At 44.6% G+C, this 20,948-nt stretch overlaps 1 protein-coding gene across 5 annotated transcripts in view; it reads right to left on the bottom strand.

Moving 5' to 3' along the window:
• Positions 1–357: 357 nt before the first annotated feature.
• Positions 358–20,948, bottom strand: part of mroh1 (maestro heat-like repeat family member 1) — a 36,086-nt gene continuing 15,495 nt past the window's right edge. For 2 of the 5 annotated variants that reach the window (XM_031811894.1, XM_031811893.1), the window contains exons 21-43: positions 20,547–20,669; positions 19,949–20,095; positions 18,184–18,210; positions 17,028–17,150; positions 16,698–16,777; positions 16,270–16,414; positions 13,733–13,828; positions 13,535–13,639; positions 12,782–12,917; positions 12,342–12,454; positions 12,003–12,155; positions 11,717–11,871; positions 10,778–10,943; positions 10,454–10,650; positions 9,885–10,022; positions 9,638–9,752; positions 8,086–8,232; positions 7,224–7,412; positions 4,597–4,746; positions 3,975–4,109; positions 3,618–3,720; positions 3,096–3,161; positions 956–2,749 (exon numbers count right to left, since the gene is read on the bottom strand). In XM_031811894.1, coding sequence (XP_031667754.1) covers positions 2,673–2,749; positions 3,096–3,161; positions 3,618–3,720; positions 3,975–4,109; positions 4,597–4,746; positions 7,224–7,412; positions 8,086–8,232; positions 9,638–9,752; positions 9,885–10,022; positions 10,454–10,650; positions 10,778–10,943; positions 11,717–11,871; positions 12,003–12,155; positions 12,342–12,454; positions 12,782–12,917; positions 13,535–13,639; positions 13,733–13,828; positions 16,270–16,414; positions 16,698–16,777; positions 17,028–17,150; positions 18,184–18,210; positions 19,949–20,095; positions 20,547–20,669 — 2,886 coding nt within the window. In that variant the 3' untranslated portion in view covers positions 956–2,672. Of the gene's footprint in view, positions 2,853–3,095; positions 3,162–3,617; positions 3,721–3,974; positions 4,110–4,596; positions 4,747–7,223; positions 7,413–8,085; positions 8,233–9,637; positions 9,753–9,884; positions 10,023–10,453; positions 10,651–10,777; positions 10,944–11,716; positions 11,872–12,002; positions 12,156–12,341; positions 12,455–12,781; positions 12,918–13,534; positions 13,640–13,732; positions 13,829–16,269; positions 16,415–16,697; positions 16,778–17,027; positions 17,151–18,183; positions 18,211–19,948; positions 20,096–20,546; positions 20,670–20,948 lie in introns of all 5 variants that reach the window. The other 3 variants (XM_031811892.1, XM_031811896.1, XM_031811895.1) reach the window with 3 other exon arrangements.

Here is a 20,948-nt window from a genome sequence, read left to right on the forward strand (position 1 = left end):
GACCCAATGGACAGTAGTTTGAAGTGAGATATATTAAAAACCATTAGTCATTTAGAAAAACTGCTCTGATGGACACAATTAAATCTTATTCCCCAATTCACTTCCATCAGGCAGATGCCTTTCCAGATGAATGCTGTGAGTGTGAGGAGAGCAGGGGACTCCCACAGGTTATCAAATAAGCTTCCACATACGGTTTATATGCTCAATAGTATAGAAGTACCTTTCCTTTATATATATATATATATATATATCTTTAACCCATACTTTCCTTTTAAAACAGCTTTAATAACCATATGATTTATTATGTCTTAGTGCTTTCCTTTGAACAATTGTGACATAAAAGGCTCAGGACACCAGTTATTTTTATAGGGATCGTCACTTTATTTTGTAAATAAAATATGATTTCCATCAACGTCATAGGCCTGTTTCTGTTTCAAATGGACAGTGTGCATATAATACTTTCCCATGTCCATTATTGAAAGATGTCACATTAACAAAGAATGGTCCAACAGAACAGCCATCATCCCCAGTAACCCTTCAACACCCCAGACACTGACAGACACACAGGTCCAATCCAGCTGTACTTTAGGACCAGGACTTTTACCCAATGTAGGCAACACATTAAATAGCGCCTATACTGCACTTTACCACAGTAAAACATCTCTACCCACCAGTTAAACAACAAAACATGTGGATGTGTCATTCACTGTGTACAATGACAGACTGATTAAGTAGTGCAACGTAAAACCTCGACAGGAATGTCATCTCTTAAGACCTCATAACCTGTTATAATCAGTACCCTAACCCAATCACATGAAACGGACAGGAGTGGAAAAGTGAAGTGCATTTTTAAGAGAAAGAGTGAGAGAAGACTAGAAGCGATGTGAAAAGAAAGAAAAGGTTATTGCGTCCATCTTAATGCAGCTACCCAGTAAAACTATTATTTGTAGATATGGGTTCAAATACTATTTGAAATCATTTCAAGTACATTAGGTGTTCTTAATTCTGCTTGCCTGCTGGCACAATGGATCCAATAGAAAAGCCCTGGCTAAACTGCCAACCCTGCCCCTCTGGCAGGTTAAAGTAAAACCACACTATTTTTGAAATAAATCAAATAGTATTTAAATCCAGGTCTGATTATTTGGCACTGTGGCAACTCCACGGGAGTGCCTGGTTGCGTACATGTTGTACCTGGGGTAAAGAAGAACAGATAAAGACTAGGGGTCACATTCATTAGGCACCAAACGGAAGACTGACTAACTTCCCATATTCATTTTCCGTTGCGAGGTCCTAATGAAAGTGACCCAGGTGTTTTCCCTGACCTGACAAGGAGAAACTCTGGGCCCTCAATGTATAACTATATAACTAGGGCCTGTTTTCCCACCTGGTGAGGTCTCGTGGTCAGTAGTAATCTCCTGTTCCTACAAGACATTTTCTGAAATAGCTACAATAGTGTTTCAGGATGCAGTTCTGTTGTTAAACAATGCTAGCAGCAGAATAAATGGAGCCTCTGAAATCCCTTCTGCCTCAGAAGTAACTGTAAGAACAGGTACATGGGATGGTTTTGGGCCATCCTTGCTGACAGACAGCCTCCTTGGACGTGGCTGATAACTGCTCATCCTTGAGTGGAGGGCTGTGGACGGTCATGGAGCTTTGTAGGATGGCAATTTGGTCACCATAACAACCATTCAAATAGCAAAAACAATACAAATTAATAAATGTAGACGCACATTTCTCCTCCGTTCCTGACTGCATGTGCTGCCATAGAAACAGAATGAATAGAACGGGAGTCCCCGTTCAACTCAACGTTGGCATAATGGGTGGACTGGCAGCCATTGCGAGTCTACCCATAGGACCAAAGCAGGAAGTAAAATATGTGCTGTGATTTGGTGATACAACTCAATAGACATTACAAAAAGTGCAGTACATTCCATTGCATGAGCCACATCAGTTAACATCATTTGAATGAACATTCTACATTACAACAAAGTTGTAATCATGTTAAGAGTCCATGTTGCAGAAGGAAGGGACTTAACTGCACACATTAATTTTCTACGGTAATGGAGGTTACTTTCTTTACGGTCTTCATCCATAACCGTGGGTTACAGGGTAATAGTGCCAGCCCTACGTGTGTTTCAGGGGTTGATCCACTACACTAGTGTGAATGGAGGCTGGAGATCAACCCCTCCCCGCAAGCCCCTTTTCCTGACCTGAAAAGGGACAGACGGCTATAACCAATATGATGGAGATTCCATCCAGTAGGCAAATCCCATCAGGAGGCCAAGGAAGTAACTACCATATTGCCTACACCGTTCTAATCCCTTCAGGTCTACAGGAGTGCCTAGGGAAGAGGGGATAGTGCTCGATTTGGAATTCAGCTAAACACGAAGCTCAGCGGAGGTCAAGCCCTTTGGCCAATTGACCTAACCCACTGTCAACATTCTAAAAGACCAATTCAAAAAGCCTCAGATTTCATAATACTGCTCCAAAGTGCTATGCATGTTCTTCTATACATGGAGGTACAGTCTTTGGTCACTAATACATACCTTCAAGGACTAATTCAAGTTGCTGTCAACATGTGAAGTACCAGATCATCTTTGTAGAAAACAGTAACATGAACAACTCTAAAACAGCTAATGAAGTAATGAATGGCAGGCAGGATGTGTGTCTGTTCAATGGAAGTGGCCCATAGCTTCAGCTGCCTTGACTCTCACCACTGGGTCTGGGTCCTGGAGCAGCATGACCAGACCTGGGAGACAGAACACAGTATGAGGTCTTTGTCTTCCCCCAGGTGGCATCACTCCTATGCAACGCTGGTCAGACAGAAGACAATGAGGAGGTTTCCCTGATCCCTGGTCAGACAGAAGACAATGAGTATGAGGAGGTTTCCCTGATCCCTGGTCAGACAGAAGACAATGAGTATGAGGCGGTTTCCCTGATCCCTTGGATCTGAGCAGGAATAACTCCAGGCCCGACATACACAAGCACCTTTAGTGACAGTAATATCACATGGAAGGAGTACTCATCACACAGACTACTACAACCGTTCCAACAGGCCCAACTCACTGGGAAGCAGAACTAGAGAAACAGCCTACCTTTGGTCACACTCCCCATGTTGATGTGAGAAAATAATTCCTCAGGAAGATTACCCAGAAGGAAACCTACAAAGAAATAAAGGACTTTAACGTTCCATTAGATAAATATTTACGTGAAAATCTCTACCATGGTAAATGAGAGAGAATATTTGGTTTGTGCAAACAGCTTCACTGATATTCTCTTCTTGAAAATTACAACTAATTATGACATTTATCCAATATTAATAACAGAACACTGTCTGAAAAATGACTAATACTTTTCTAACTCATGAATGACTACAAAGGGATAGCTACAGAAGCTAAGACACAGAGCAGAGCCATGTTGAGCAGGGTTGAGGTCAATTCACAAGGTAAACTAAATTCCAATTTTCCTTATTGAAAAGCATGGAAGAGAATTGGGATTTCAGTGTACTTCCTGAATTGAAATGGAATAGAACCCAACCCTGGTGTTGAGGTGAAGTTGAGGAAACAGAGATGATCAAAGAAAACAGAGACATCCCACTAACCAGTTTCCCTACCTACCGATAAACATAGCAGCGCCGGCCCGAACCTCGGCCCAGCTGCTTTTGAAGAACTGGATGACAGTGATGTGGTAGAAGTTGAGCATGCCAGGGAAGTCTTGAATCTGGGGACAAATCAAAGAACAGTTCTATCATATGAAGAGAGAAAAATAACTAACCTTTTGTAATAGAACATTATTCAAGGTGGGTTTCCAAGGCAACTGCTCTAGTGATTGCATAGCGTGCAACGCATTTAAATAGCTGTTTACTACAGTAGGTAAATAATCTCCGCTACTGGTTTTGATGGCCGACGGTGAGGTCTGTACCAGTTTGTGGATGGTGAGTAGAGTATTACAGTATTAGACAGTGATCAACTCACAATATATTTGGTGAGGTCGTTGATGAACTCTCCGTAGTGCAGACTCTTGTCCTCGTGGAGATGGTTCTGGAACATAGTGGTGATGAGCTCTGAGCCCACCACCGGAGCACACACTCGCATGGCATATTTACACGCCTGCACGGACAAACAGACAGGAAACAGTCTTTTAGCCTACCATCTGAGTCTCTGCACAAAGGCTGCTTCAGTTCAATCCACATGACGTAATAACGTATAATTTACTTTAATCTATGACATAAACCAGACTATATCAGATGAATCTATGACATAAACCAGACTATATCAGATGAATCTATGACATAAACCAGACTATATCAGATGAATCTATGATATAAACCAGACTATATCAGATGAATCTATGACAAATCAGACTATACCAGATGAATCTATGATATAAACTAGACTATACCAGATGAATCTATGACATAAACCAGACTATACCAGATGAATCTATGATATAAACTAGACGATATCAGATGAATTCTAGGTATGTAAAGCACAGGACTGCAAAGAAAACTAGACAACAGGTATAGTGTACCAAACAAGTTTGTAGAACCATAGTTCCCCAAGTCCACTGCCTGAGTGTTGATGTGAGGTTACCCACCTTGACCACCTGCAGGTTGGGGTCACTGAGGTGCAGCAGCAGGCTGACCAGTACGTTGTGGATCTGGTCTTTGAACACAGGCTCTCCTGAACCAAACTTAGACAGGTTCCCCAGGAGCATGATGGAGGCACAGCGGATCTCATCATTCTCCTGTTGGGTCAACAGTACAGGAGCGCAGTTAGAGGATCCAACCTAAACCCATCATAACATTAACACACAGCAGTAGACCTACATAACAGAGAACCTTGAGAGGATCCAGCCTAAACCCATCATAACATTAACACACAGCAGTAGACCTACATAACAGAGAACCTTGAGAGGATCCAACCTAAACCCATCATAACATTAACACACAGCAGTAGACCTACATAACAGAGAACCTTGAGAGGATCCAACCTAAACCATTAGGTTCATTTAAAACACTCATTTAGTAGATCAAACCCTTCTTATCCAGAGCGACTCAGTCTAACATCCATTTATTGAAACAAGGTTGTCCTTTTCTTGATCCTGTCAACTTCTACATGATAGAAATCTGGCCCTGAGAAACTAGGAACTCAAAACACCAAATATCAAACATATATCTTGCCTTCTCTCTGAGAAGTGAAACATAATAAGCCTAACAAATGTGTTTCAGACGTTGTAGCCACAACACAAGCATCCTCCTCAGAGGCCACTAGTCTCGAATACCCTGACTATACCGCTCGTTGCAAAATAAATGTAAAAATCCATGTTATTCAATTATTGCACCCACACTGCTCGTCTGCGTTGCCAAGGGCTAAAATAGAAGTAATTCCTATTTCTGACACAGATCGCACTGCAAGTCCTGCCTCTCCCATCTCCTCATTGGTTTATAGAAGTAGGTACGCATGTGCCATCTCCTCACTGGTTATACCCACGTGGATGATTGAAAGACGAACTGTTGCCAGTTGTCGTGGTAATACCATGAAACTTTAGATGCCAATCATCATATAAGTTAAACGATGAAAAAGCCTGGAAGGAGGAGAGATGACTAGAAACAATTCGGTTGACCGTTTTTATGTGTGAAGTAGAGGACCTTGTGCATGTCAGGTAAAATAACAACCTAATGTTTATATCCCAGGACAAATTAACTAGCAACAGCAAGCTAGATAAATAGGACAAATTAGCTAGCAAGTGCAAGCTAAATTGCCATAAATGTTTAATGCTTTTCGACCTGTCCCCAAATGAATGTAATTGGTTAAGAGTTTGTTTTGGTATTTTAACCTGTGTGTCGTGATGGCGTTTGGTGTAGGGGGTCAAAATAAGTGTGTGTACGATGGAGCACGCTCGCAGTCGGTTTGGGTTCCGTGTCAGGGATTGGTGTAATTTCACCTTAATCTATATCTATCAGGTAGGGGAGTTACCAAGAGAGAAAAGCATATTTTAGGGTGCCAGACGCTGGACTTACGTCAGGAATAGTTCAAATAAGCTTAAAGACCCAACCACATATACCTCAATGACGCTTGTGACATCTCAGGTTAAACTGTATGTCTTATGTTATTAACTACAAAAGGCCCCTGAGGTAAGAAACCTATTTTGCAACCTTGCAAAGTTTCAGTATTTGTATAACTTTTTTTATTTAACTAGGCAAGTCAGTTAAGAACAAATTCTTATTGACAATGATGGCCTAGGAACAGTGGGTTAACTGCCTTTTTCAGGGGCAGAATCACAGATTTTTACCTTATCAGTGCGGGGATTCGATCTAGCAACCTTTCAGTTACAAGTCCAACGCTCTACCCACTTTATTTTGTCCCCCTACACCAAACGCAATCACGACACGCAGGTTAGAATATCAAAACGCACACTGAACCTGCCGCTCCAAAGTAATAAATAGACAAAAGCTACTGGACATGGAATCAATGTACAGGGACCAGGATTCACCTCTATTTTGATTGAACCCAAACTACCAGTTAAATTGACTGAAAAACACATTCCCATTTACAGCAATGACCTGGGGAATAGTTATAGGGGAGAGGGGCGATGAATGAGCCAATAGTAAGCTTGGGATGATTAGGTGACGGTATGAGGGCCAGATTGGGAATTTAGCCAGGACACCAGGGTTAACACCCCTACTCTAACAATAAGTGCCATGGGATCTTTAGTGACCACAGAGTCAGGACACCTGTAACGTCCCATCCAAAAAACGGCACCCTACACAGGGCAATGTCCCCAATCACTGCCCTGGGGCATTGAGATATTTTTTTTAGACCAGATTAAAAGGGTGCCTCTTACTGGCCCTCCAACAACACTTCCAGCAGCATCTGGTCTCCTATCTAGGGACCGACCAGGACCAACCCTGCTTAGCTTCAGAGGCAATCTAGCAGTGGGCTGCAGCAGGGTGGTAATGCTACCATGACAACAGTGGGCTGCAGCAGGGTGGTAATGCTACCATAACAACAGTGGGCTGCAGCAGGGTGGTATGCTACCATGACAACAGTGGGCTGCAGCAGGGTGGTAATGCTACCATGACAACAGTGGGCTGCAGCAGGGTGGTAATGCTACCATGACAACAGTGGGCTGCAGCAGGGTGGTAACTCTAGCATGACAACAGTAGGCTGCAGCAGGGTGGCAACCATGACAACAGAGAAGTGTGTATCTGCTCAACTCACACTCTCCAGGAAGGGTTTAATCTTCATGAAGATGTAGACGACCAGCAGCTGGACGTTCTTCTTGTCCAGGTAGAGGAGCACCTTGGACAGGCCCGACATGGCCTCCAGAGTGATGCGTTTCCCAGGGTCGTCCTTCTCCTCCATCCCAGAGCTCATAGCAGCCAACAGCTCCTTGGCATACTTATTTACCTATAAAATAGATTAAGTATAGGTTGCGATTACCTAGGAGATGCATATTTGTCTGAAACATTGTTCCCCTCTGCTGCTGTCTTGGTTAGACGAGAAGGATATACTACAAAGTAGGATTACCCAGAACTTGCCTAATATTCTGAAATCACTTATTTTATATAAGCTTGAAATTGGCATGGTCTAATTGATTCAACCAAAAACAAATCAAAAAATCAATATATATTTTGGGTTGTTTATAAAATATATCTGGCTAATGCATTGCTCCTGCTCTGTAGTATATCCTAACCCGATCCCTCTGATATCTCTTGAAACTTCTGTTAATACTTTTTGCCTGCGTAATATTGCCACATTGAGGTAAGAATAATCAGTCATCCCTTCTCAGGTGATCCTATGGTGATGTCCCCCAGCCCCCTGACAACCAGCACCTCCCCTCCCCCCTCCATATGTACCTTCTCAGGTGATCCTATGGTGATGTTCCCCAGCCCCCTGACAACCAGCACCTCCCCTCCCCCTCCATATGTACCTTCTCAGGTGATCCTATGGTGATGTCCCCCAGCCCCCTGACAACCAGCACCTCCCCTCCCCCTCCATATGTACCTTCTCAGGTGATCCTATGGTGATGTTCCCCAGCCCCCTGACAACCAGCACCTCCCCTCCCCCCCTCCATATGTACCTTCTCAGGTGATCCCACAGCGATGTTCCCCAGCCCCCTGACGGCCAGCATGCGGACGGTACAGCAGGGGTCAGAGATACGCTCCATCATGTTGTTCATCAGGACATCCATCATCATCAGCTCTGTCACCACGTGGTGGTTCAGCAACTAGCGTTACCCACAGAGACAGAACACACTAGTTCAGCAACTAGCGTTACCCAGACAGAACAGTGGTTCGGTAACTAGCGTTACACAGAGACAGAACACAGTGTGAAGCCGGTACATTGAGATATACATGAAGGAGACCTACAAAAGCACAACAAATGCAATGTAAACTACTTTGACTCCTGGTGACAATGACAATTAAAATGCAATCCCTTCTAAGTATTATAATACTGTAAAGCCACTATGTCCAGTTTGACATCCTAACTCTGTCACACCTCTACAACCCCCTAGAGTGGATGTGGGCAGCCCCCCCTCCAACACCAGGTTTTACCTTACGACCCCCCCCACAAGCATCACGGGACGCGTCTGAAGTCGGTACATCCGATCTGCCGTCTGTAGTGTTTGAACAGTTTGGGCTACACACTAATATGACCCTCACAAACACGTACATGTCAGTTGTTTCACTCCAGGACGCCCACAACCCTTATAAGACTAGTCTGAAGGTAGCCGTGCACTACTTTATGGAGATAGTTTAGTGCTTAAACTAAGGGGTTAAATACATCAACAAAATGTTAGCTTAGTAAGCAGAGTTGTAGTTCTTGACACAAACCAGTGTGCCTGGAACCTACTGTACCACCATACCCTGTTCAAAGACACTTCTATATTGTCTTGCCCATTCACCTTGAATGGCACACATATACAATCCATATCTCAATTGTCTCAAGGCTTAAAAAAATCCTTCTTTAACCTGTCTCCTCCCCCAGACCTTTCCGTCCAACATGAACTGCACTAGCTAGCTAACTTAGCTCATCGCTAGCTTGGTTTGCTAGCTAGTTACAGTAGCTTGGCAAAACGGCAACATTTTCACTAGCTAGCTAAATTTCACAGCCAGCATTGTCTATAACGATTATGTTACAATTACCAAACGTTTGGCAAAACAAATCATTTATGAAACCATGATGTATGACAGGGTTGGGTGTTGCATGTAATTTCTATTGCATTTGAATTGCTTTGTGTATCAGCAAAGCTGATGTCACTTGCAACAGAAATTGCATCCAAATTGCTTGGTGTGACACAGGATTTATATGTTTGCAGATGTGAAGGGTCTGGATAGGTATAATCAGTGTGGTGGTGGACATTCTACCATATTCCCTCCTTAAAGACTTACAACAGTGGGCCCTGGGCTTGGCTCACCTTACAGACCTACAACAGTGGGCCCTGGGCTTGGCTTACCTTACAGACCTACAACAGTGGGCCCTGGGCTTGGCTTACAGACCTACAACAGTGGGCCCTGGGCTTGGCTTACAGACCTACAACAGTGGGCCCTGGGCTTGGCTTACAGACCTACAACAGTGGGCCCTGGGCTTGGCTTACAGACCTACAACAGTGGGCCCTGGGCTTGGCTCACCTCAGAGAAGAAGGCTGTGATAGTGACCCTCTGACACTCGTAGATGTTGTTGAGACAGGGGCACAGACACTCCACTATGGCCGGGAGACGAGGGCCTGCGTGCTTGGCCATGGCCCTGAAAACAACAACACACCTCTCACACTAACTGGTACAGCATATAGGGTAGCTATACTGTACATATCATGAAGAAAGTGTTAGGGCTGAGGTTAGGGTTGAACCAGGATGTGGACATGAAGTCAGGGTGTACCTGGCGAGGAGGGTGACCCCGGTGATGTGCTGCTGGGGGTCTTTCATCTTGTCCCAGGCCCCCTCCTGGTCCAGGGGTTTAACTACATGGTCCAGCTGGGCCCGGGCCAGGAGGATCCGCAGCGCCTCCACCGCTACCCTGCAGTCCCAGGAACACACAGACAAAGGAGTTAAACCTTGAATAAAAATAACTACATTTTTCCTGAAGGAACTTCATTTTCACAAATTCACATTGTATGGTAACTATGATCAGTGAAACAGATACTGTCATTACCTGTACTGATAACTTCATATAGTATGTCACCAGCACTAAGTGTATATTTACATTTTATACGTTTGGATGATTTCCGGTATCACATTTTCTGGGAGGTACATGTGGACCCCTGTAGGACCTAACCTCTATTTATTTTCCAACAGTGGATCTCCAGATAATCTAATGGTGACAGGGACATATGGGCCTGGATTCAGTCAGAGGTACGTTGTAGTCCTCTGTTGACAGTCCCTGCACTCCAGCCCGTGTGTCTTATGATACAGTATGTGCTAGCTAGCGTATGTCGTCTCCTAACCCACCCGCACACGTCGAAGCCGGCGGACAGTTTGGTGGGGCTTTTCCTGTTTGTTCCGGAGCTGTTGATGTCTTTGGGTAGTGTGACCCCCACGCTGGAGCCCAGGCGGACCAGCAGGGAGCTGAAGAGCTGGGGGAACAGGGACACCACCGCCTCCTGGCTCTGCCCGTTCAGCATCATCTCCTTCAGGGCACAGGTCATCTGACACAATAGAATAGCATAGAAAATAATTGCTCAGACTTGTACATTTGACACAAATAAACCTAGCAAAACACCATTACCCAGACATCTACAGTCTCATCATAGCACTCTACAACCTGCTACTCACAGCTAGAGGGTGACTGGTGGCCACCTTGGTGAGGCCTCCTCTCATCATGGACTCCTTCTTGTCCACGTAGGGCACCATGATGTTGAGCTTCTCCATCAGCATCTCCATGATCTGAGAGGCCAGTTTGCTGTCTGCCCCCAGGGCAATCCACATCTCACAGCTCCAACTGGGGATCACACAGGGAGAAGTGACCATGAGGGGTAGGGATCACTTTGAATGGGAGGCAGTGAAAACATTCTCTGCTACTACACACAGGGTTGCAAAATGTCTAACTTTCCCCAAATCCATCAGTTCTCCAGAAATACTGGTTGGAAGATTCATGGAGTCTCACTCATGTGTGTGTGTGTGTGTGTGTGTGTGTGTGTGTGTGTGTGTGTGTGTGTGGTGTGTGTGTGTGAGAGCGAGAGAATTAACATGTCAAATGAAGAAGGGAGAGAGGGAGTTGACTTTTGGAAAGGAGAAGGATAGGAGGAGAGAGCTGTCACTTGTCAAATGGAGAACCAAAAACAGAGGAATCTTCCTTGTTGAACAGAGGGGAGATAGAAGAGGGAGAGAGAGATGGTTCTCACCTGTCGAAGGGCAGGGGGAAGGAGATGGAGGGAGGAGAGGAAGAGAGAGAGATGGTTCTCACCTGTCGAAGGGCAGGGGGAAGGAGATGGAGGGAGGAGAGGAAGAGAGAGATGGTTCTCACCTGTCGAAGGGCAGGGGGAAGGAGATGGAGGGAGGAGAGGAAGAGAGAGAGATGGTTCTCACCTGTCGAAGGGCAGGGGGAAGGAGATGGAGGGAGGAGAGGAAGAGAGAGAGATGGTTCTCACCTGTCGAAGGGCAGGGGGAAGGAGATGGAGGGAGGACAGGAAGAGAGAGAGATGGTTCTCACCTGTCGAAGGGCAGGGGGAAGGAGATGGAGGGAGGAGAGGAAGAGAGAGAGATGGTTCTCACCTGTCGAAGGGCAGGGGGTAGGAGATGAGTGTGTTGATGACAGTCTGGAGGTGCTGTGTAGCCAGGATGAGGATGGACTGGGCCACAGACACCTTCACCTGCTCCTCACTGATCATCTGCAGACGGATGTGAAGCACCTCCAGCATCTCTGATACCTGACACACACAGATCATTTAGAGGGGGTGAACGTGTGTGAGAGAGCCAGTGAGTGTGAGAGCCAGTGAGTGTGAGAGCCAGTGAGTGTGAGAGCCAGTGAGTGTGAGAGCCAGTGAGTGTGAGAGCCAACCAGGTCTTGTAGTCCAGCTCCTCTGTTCTTCAGCAGGGTGTTGAGTAGAACACTGGAGGCTCTGGAGCAGTTAGACTGGGAGTCCACCAGCCCCTCAATCAACATGAAGATCAGAGTGTTGAGCTGCTGCTGGGGCAGACGCTTACTGATGATCTACACAGATGAGGGGAAGAGACAGACAAAATAAAGACACACATTATGAAAGCAGAGTTGCAAAATTCCAGTAACTTTCCCTAAATTCTCAGGTTTTCCAGAAAGAGTTGACCAGAATTTTGAAACCCAAGGTGAAACATGTGTAAATATGTTTGACTATGTAATGCTGTATTCTCCTATCCTCACCTTGGCCAGCTCGGAGCAGGTCTTGTAGAGGACAGAGTGGTCTGGGTTGTCCATGCTCTCCCTCAGTGTGATCAGTCTCTCCACAGAGTCGTCTTTATAGTCCAGAGAGAAGCCTAGCGCCAGGGCAGGGAGACAATGAGACCAGCTGCAGCTGAGCTCCACACACTGCAATCTCCCTCCCAGCGGAATGTGTGCTTCCCAAATGGCAGCCCATTCGCTATATGGTGAACTCCTTTTGACCAGAGCATTATGGGCCCTATATAGGGAATAGGGTGCCCTTTGGAAGGAACCAGAGTTTCCCGTATTAAAGGGGCTCACAAATGGGCTGTATTGGTCGCTGGGGGAGTTAAGCTGGTAACCGGAGAATAGGAAACTAAACAAAACGTCCTGAATCAGAGACAGTGTGTGTGTGTGTGTGTGTGTGTGTGTGTGTGTGTTACCTTCGTAGCGTAGCTGGATATAGAGCAGGGTGTAGATGCAGTCGATGGCTGCCCTGCGGACCAGGGGGTTGGGGTCGGTGCATCGGGGGGCCAGGCGGCCCAGGAGAGAACCCAGGTTGTGGAAGGTTACCATGTTCTACAAAGACAGAACACCCAGATTAAGGCTATGGGTTGGTTCCACATTTAAAGGGATCCTTCCTTAAGGATTTTGGCAATGAGGCCCTGTATGAGGCCCTGTATCTACTTCCCCCACTTGTGGATACCATTTTTATGACTCTGTGTCCAGTATTAAGGAAATTAGAGGTTGTTTCGCAAGCCAATGCTAACTAGCGTTAGCGCAAAGACAAAGTATATTGGTATCTACAAGGCTGCTGCGAGCAGATACCCATAGACTTCTAGTTCAGTTCATCAGAGTCTGGGAAAGTAAATAAATGGCCTCATTGCAAAAATCGCCAAGAATCCCTTTAACAATAAAGAAGCACTTTTATCAACTTCTACAGTTCTCCAGGAGTTCTGGATGATTTATTTCCATGTCCTTCAAGGCCCAAATGGGCCTTTAGAACCACTGCAAACATCGGTCAGCTCATAAGATGCACTACTGAACATTACGGCATCTCAAACATTTTGAAGAACACAAACACAGCTATATTTGCTGTTAGTTCATGTCTACAGAACTCAGCTAGTAAGGCTTCAGCTGGTAAGGTCCAAATATTACCTGAGAAAGAAGGGTTTGCAGAAGTTTTTCTGACTCACTTTGACGTGGAGGTTGTTGAAGTAGAACTCTAGGATGTGAGCGGTGGTGTTCATCGCCCTCTCCCTCTCATGACCCTGACCAGAACTCAACCACTCCTCAATGTGCTGAGGACAACCAAAGACAGGGTCAAAGTGGAGTTTAAGATCAAGGTATAAATAAGTCAACATTTAAGCGTATACTTCTTATCACCAACTTACCTTGAAAACACTCTGGAGTCCGTCTGGACTCAGATCTCTTGCAAGAATATTCCTCAACAACTCCTGAAGAGCATTGAAGGTGTCTTTGTATAACGCCTGTGGGAAAAGCAGTAGATAGAAGCTTTACCATCTCCACTGTCAGGGTATCTGCTGGTTCCATGAAGTTGAATTGAAGAATGTTCCCAAGTATTCCCACGCATTAGAGAGAGACGTGATCGTACACAAACGTAAGCAAGGTTTGAAATGATTATGTTTCAGTCAAACATGTGTTTGGGCTTCTTGTGGTCAATTTGTAGTCTACAAATTATTAGTCATTATGTTCCATCTGCTCAATCAAAAAATGAATGTTTTTTTTGTTTTAATTAGCCTGCGTCTGAATCTAGTTGATGATTCCTGGGCTGCTAGGCTATAGATGGCTGAAGCATGGGGTTGCCCATCTGCATTTGTTTAGGCTGGCCCAATGGGCTGATCATTAGCTAGATCACAAACGAAGGCTTCGATACCTATACCTGCTACAATGATACTTCATAACATCACCACCATAGCACTGTGAACAAATCCTTCAAGTCAAAAATACAGCACAGTAAGTGTATAAACATGTGGTCAACTCTCCACCTGGAGAACCAGGTCACTGGGTGTGCAGGCGTTTGATTCAGCAGAGTCAGATGAACAAGGTCCTGTTGAGCAGCTGATTGGTAGAATCTGACATGTTAGACTGGGGCTGGAACAAAAGTCCATTATCCAATAATAATTATGGGATACGACTAGAACATTAGCCTACAACCAAAAAGTCTAATAAAATAACTCATTCAGTGAATCCAGGATCAAACGGCGGTACTTTGAAGCAAGGTAGCTGAAAGGGAAGGCTCTAAGACTGGCTTTATCCAGTGTAAAGACAGACATCTCACGTGTTCAGGGAATGCCTGATAGTTATTCTGATGTGCAATAACAAAATAGGATCCAGAATAATCAAATATTGGTTTGATTTATTTGCCTGCATGTTTGTGTATATTGTCCTATGCTTTATGCTACATAATGATACAAATAAATATAATGTATTGTCACATACACCAGATAGGTGCAGTGAAATGTGTTGTCTTTAAAGGGTCAGCCATAGTAGTGAGGCACCCCTGGAGCTAATTAGGGTTGAGGTGCCTTGCTCAGATTTTTCACCTTGTCGAGTCAGATATTGAAACCAGCAACCTTTTGGTTACAGGCCCAACGCTCTAACCGCTAGGCTACCTGCTGCCCGAGGAAGTGGAAACTCAAAACACATTAGCTAGAGTGCTAACTCTAAATATGATATTGTTGCTGGGTAGCAATGCAATTGATCTAACAGTAAATGTAACATCCTACTAAAACGTCCCATTGTATTCACCCCAGATGGTACGCCCCTCTCCGTTCCCCTGGCTCATCAGCCGTTTGTAAAGTGGTGTCATTTCCTAGTTCTTGACAGAAATTATTTTTACAGTATACACAAGGTTGAGACTCTACTCTTAACAGTAGTTGTTTTAAAACTGTGTCTTTCCCACAATTACATTTCTAAAAATGTTGCTCAATTGTCAGTATGCTCTTATCAGAAGGCATCTCTCCCTTCACTCCGTGTGTACAGGGGGGAGAAGGAGTGAGAGTCAGCAGCGAAACAGGGCAGATACTTTCATTTCAGGAAGCAGATTAATGCACATTAATGTTGAGCAAAAAATGTTTTTACAACCAAAACTATCTGCAGGAATGTTGTGTAGCCTCATCACCAACATAAGCAAAATGTATTAGGTAAGAAGGACAATGTCTGTTTATCATCCCAGATCGGGTTGTTGTCTATCTGATTGTATAGGCTACCTTCTCTCTCCCGACACACACCTAACATCTTGAAAGTGCGGTTCGATTGTTATTTAATATTGCCGTTTTGTCACAGTAGCAACAATTACGCAGAAGCACATTTTAAAACAGTGTAGTCATCTCCGTCACATTATTTAAGAGACTTAAACTGAATTTAAGGCATTTTTAGACTTATTAAGGTCTTCAAATCAGATAAATGAATAAATTAAGATTTTTTTAAGAACCCGCGAACACCCTGTTTCACAAAATGAGTGTGAAGGAACAAAGTGCAGGTTTATGTTGAGATGACTGTATGTCTACACACAGAGAGGTCTGTGCATACAGTATATGTATACTTGAGGTTGTTCATGTGTGTCCTAAAGTTGAACATAACTAAGGTTTCTCTATAACAGGATACATAATAATTCACTTCCTGCTTTAGTCACATGGCTTGTGACTCACCCTATGCCAATCCACTGACTTTGAAATGTCCTCGATGCAATGGTTTGATTGCACTTAGGTCAAGATCAATTATACTGAATCAGGAACAAACTTCCTTTTCAATATGGATTGGTTGATTTGTATGAATAATGGTTAATGTACCTACATGTACAGTAATTCTCATTTTGCTCCCATACCAGGTTTGTGCACCTGTTGACTACAGCAACCCACTGACGGTGAAGAATCACAACGAGGTATTGAGATGCTCCAGCTCTCACCTCTCTCTGTTGGGGCTCCAGCACCTCCTCGTCTTTTCCCCTGTCCTTGTCCGGAGTGTTCACCGGGGGAAGGCCGTACACACCGTTCAGACACGTCCGCAGCATATCAAAGTTCTCATTCTCCGTCAGCGCCGGCTCCAGGTTACTGGGGTCAACCTGGGGTCAAGGACCAACGATGTCACTCAGTAGAGGCTAGGGTTTTCCAGACATCCTGGTTGGAAGATTCCTGGAATCAGGAGAGAAGGAATATCCATAATCTTCCAACCAGGATTTCTGTAAAACCTGGGAGTTTGGGGAAAGTTCCCTGATTTTTACAACCCGAGAGGAAGATGAAACACCTGGTACTGACAAGCTCCTGACAGGCTGACATCTCTGGGCTCTGTTCCAATATGCAACCCACTAGCACACCTCTGGGCATTAAAGGATACATGAGGTTGGCACACGTGGTCATCACAAGGTGGCGAACCGGAGTCCGCATGGCATCCGTGGGTTCTGCCTTGATAAAATCCTTCAATAAAAGGAAGATATTGAGATGGGTCAACACAATCAGAACCACTTGACTGTAGCAGCCCTTACATCATAAAGCCTTTCTAACAGCTGCCTAAGATATAACAGCTGTCATAGGCAGTCATTAACAATGTTTTCCAGTTGGTGTGATCTAAATCCAGTAACATTTAATGTAACCCTCCATCATAAGGGCGACATAACACTGTCCTAACAACGACATAACAGAGTACATAAACATGACAAACACTGACCATCATGACTCCCATGAGTTCCTGCTTGCGGACGAACATGTAGCCCTGATTACGTACGACGGTGCTGATGGCCCTGGCTATGAGGCCCACACTCTGAATCAGACTCAGCTTCATGGTCAGGTCCTGACGGGGGGGGGGGGGGAAATACAGCGCACACACACACACACACACACAGAGACAGGGAGACAGACACAAACACAACAAAAACACAGACACAGAGACAAACACACAGCCTCAGACTGTGTTCATGGCAATTGGCGATAGCAGTCCGAGGTTTAGTTTGGTCGCATCATTGTGAGCAAGACAACCAAATATTAGTTGTCTAGTGCAGCCCTCAAGCATACATAGACAGTCACTTACCCCATGAGTCTAAAGTTCCCTATGCCATTCATAAAACATCTAGAGATAGCTGGATAGCCTAGAGCAGGAACAAGGGTTTCAACCGTAGTGATTTTGAGATTTTGTTGAAAATGTCAGGGGTCCATAAATATATATAAATATATATAAGAGCATCTCATCAATAGAACGGTTTCAGAAAATGGCATAAGAAACAACAGCTTATGGTTGGGTAAGTCACACATTCTACTGAAGATGAATTTGACTACTTTTCAGTTGGCTTAAAAATCCATGTGTAGATACAGGTCAATATGAATGAAACAATCAGAGTAGAGGGTGTATTTTTAAAGAATGATCATCCATGCCTTGATTTGGAGACTGTAAATGTCAGACAGAAATGTAAGCTTTGCGATCTGGAAGGGGAAAAAGAATTTGAACATCAACTTCCACCATCTGATTTGGCATCACAACCTAAGAGCTGGTGTGTGTCCTCGATCAAAAAGGGGGAGGAGGAAACCACAAGGCCCTAGAAACACCAGTGTCACACCGTGTTAGTAGGACATGGAGGGCATTCAGAAACACCAGTGTCAGACCGTGTTAGTGGGACATTCAAAAGCACTAAACGTTCTGAACTTCTGAAACAGAGGCAAACGAATACACTGCCTCCCATCATAACTACATGTGGTGCTGATCTTTCAACTAGAGCCATTTACTTCGAAAAGTTCAGAAAGTTGAAGCAGCAGCGTTCTAGAGAGAAGAGATTGTTAGAGGAGTTTTAGTGAGAGATAGAGGATCCTTCATTAGGGTCCAGTCACGGTACCTTGGTCTCTATTTTAATTCCCAGAACCTGCACAACATAAAAGCAACAAGGAGTTTAATCCACAAGTGTACGCTACTAGAGGAGAATATATCCTATCCCCCTAAAGAGAAGATGCTCTTTCCCCTCATTAAGAAAATGTTATCAGACTACAGTGTTCCCCAGTTAGATGGTTAACCATGGTATGGGACAGCGATACATTAAATGTCTCACAGATACAGATGAACTCAACCTCTATTTCCACATTGCAGTAAAAAGGTTAGCAAATGTTACAGTGCTAGCCAACTAGCTGTAGCCAATTAAATGAGCCCTGTGTGGAACCCAAACGACTCGATGGATATAGACTCGGCTTCTTAACATTAAACACCGTGTGTGTGTGTGTGCCCAATGACCCACCCTAACCACGGAAATAAAACCCCATGATCCAATTCAAGTGGACATCTGGAGGTCATAGTGTACATTGGCAGCGGCCCCTGAAGGCTGCAGTTTAACAGGACTCATTTAACCAAGACAACTAGTTTTCAGACAGTCATTGTGATGCTAAGCATATGGCCGGCAGCTACAGGAGAAGAACCCGAGGATATAAACCAGGTTCATCGGTAGCCATGGAGACAGAGACCTCCTGAATGAAAGGAGTGAGACATTTGAAACACTACAACGTATAGTGACTTCTCCAACTGGTTGATATAATCACACATTCCTTTCACTGTGGTTTGTGCTGTGTGGTTTTATGTACCTTTCAAATGCCTCAATTATGACCCATCGTTGGTTTTAACGATAGAACCACCAGTATGTAATTGTGAGCAGTGGGCCTAACCGACTGTCTGTGTACATTCCAAATTCACTATATAGTGCACTATGTAGGGAATAGGGTGCCATTTGGGATGGATCCTCTGTCTGACCAGCATGTCTTAACTCCATCAGACTCAGCCTTATCACAACTTCTGCTCTGTGAGATCACTCAGTACCATGCCAACCCAAGCATGCTCACAGAACTTCTTCTCGGTGAGGTCACTCGGTACCACGCCAACCCACACATGCTCACAGAACTTCTTCTCGGTGAGGTCACTCAGTACCATGCCAACCCAAGCATGCTCACTGGGCCAACGGAGAAGGTAAAAAAATAGATTTTCAGGAATAATGTGAAACTGCAGCTGACTACGCTAGCTAACGCTGCCATTGAGGAAAGAGAAAGCATTACAAGTCGATGGTAAAACACAGTGCTATGTGGTGATCAGCAATGGGTATCGCTCAGTCATTATTTTCTCTCTGCAAATGGGGGGGATAAATGGATGGTTGAGATGGGAGTGGTTTAATTTGACTGGCCGCACCTCTTTATAGGACATGTAGGGGCATTTAACAGGTCGGTCCCTGGCGGTCTCTGCACTCGAACAGTATGGGCAGCCAAATGTAACACCCAAACTAACTCTCTTCGGCCTTTATGCTGATGAAGGCCTGGGCCTGTAGTGTCTCAGAGTAGGAGTGCTGATCTTGGTTCAGGTCCCCCCCCTCTTATTCATTATGATTTAAAACTGATCCCAGATCAGCACTCCAACTTTGTGACTATGTGCCCTGAAGGCCTAAAACGGGTCCATTGAGACTGATGACAAAAAATAACTATTTAAATTTGAGAGATGCTGGCTGTCTATTTCATCCAGGGCTTCCTGACAGAGATTCCCTCTTGGGTCAAAACGTTGTGGACTAGCTTTATTAAAGGGATGTGGTGGAGCAATCATGTGAGTGTCTCCCCCAAGCCCTAGCTCCTTACCTTGGTGTTGAAGTGCTTACTGATGCTGCGGAGGATGTCTGAGTCGATGCGGGACAGGATCTGGTCCTCTGGGGCGTGGAGCGCTACGTAACCGTAACACAGGATCAGCGTGCTCTTCATCTTCTCTACATCCAAGTCATTCTTGTCCTGAGGAGGAGGTGGTAGAGATGGGAAGATTTCAGTGTAGGGGCTGGTCTCCCAGACACAGATTGAGCCTAGTAGGACTAAAAAGCTATGTCAACTTTATAAAAACATTCAAATATATAAATTAGGCTAATTAAAAATCAGTTTATCAATACCTGTACACGTTTCCTTTAAAATTACTTTAGCAGGGCTTGATCGAGCTTGTCTGGTGAAATGGAACCAATGGAATAGTCCTAAAAGTGCAAACTGTGCATACTGTACCTGGCACTCCAGGCAGGCTCAATCAAACGCTCAAAGTAGTAGAAAGAGATCAACAAACTCCATAAAATCTTCAATCTGAACGTGTTAATTTGCTGACTGAATGGTGTGGATAGAACCTCCAAGGCAGGCAGACATTGCCAAGTTTGTGTTTATCCACCTACAATGAAAATAAAAACACAAATAGCATACTAACTTTGAGCAGGCTGAATATTCCTGAGGCTTTCTTGAAGGCGTCAGATTTCCCAAAGTCGTCCAGTTTGGCCAGAGTGGCATCGAGATGACTGCTTGCACACAGCCCGATCCCCATGGCGACACCCTGGGAAACCCATTACCCCACCCTATTAGCACAGTTTAATGGACGCGTCAGCCTCCAATGACCAAACAGTACATCTAGATTATCATTAACACCGGCATTACAATTTCACTACCACTCTCTATTAGGCCTAAAGACTGTAAAAACACCACAATTCCTAATCATCTGGTTAAAATACAACAGAAATGAGGGGAAACTTAAGACCAGACACAAATTACAGCTTAGGAAGGCAGACGTGACCTCCCTTTGAAAATAAGCAAAGGCTTAGGAGTACATGTCACA

This window comes from Oncorhynchus kisutch, unplaced genomic scaffold (assembly GCF_002021735.2).
Source record: "Oncorhynchus kisutch isolate 150728-3 unplaced genomic scaffold, Okis_V2 Okis02a-Okis13b_hom, whole genome shotgun sequence".
Taxonomy (NCBI): Eukaryota; Metazoa; Chordata; class Actinopteri; order Salmoniformes; family Salmonidae; genus Oncorhynchus; species Oncorhynchus kisutch.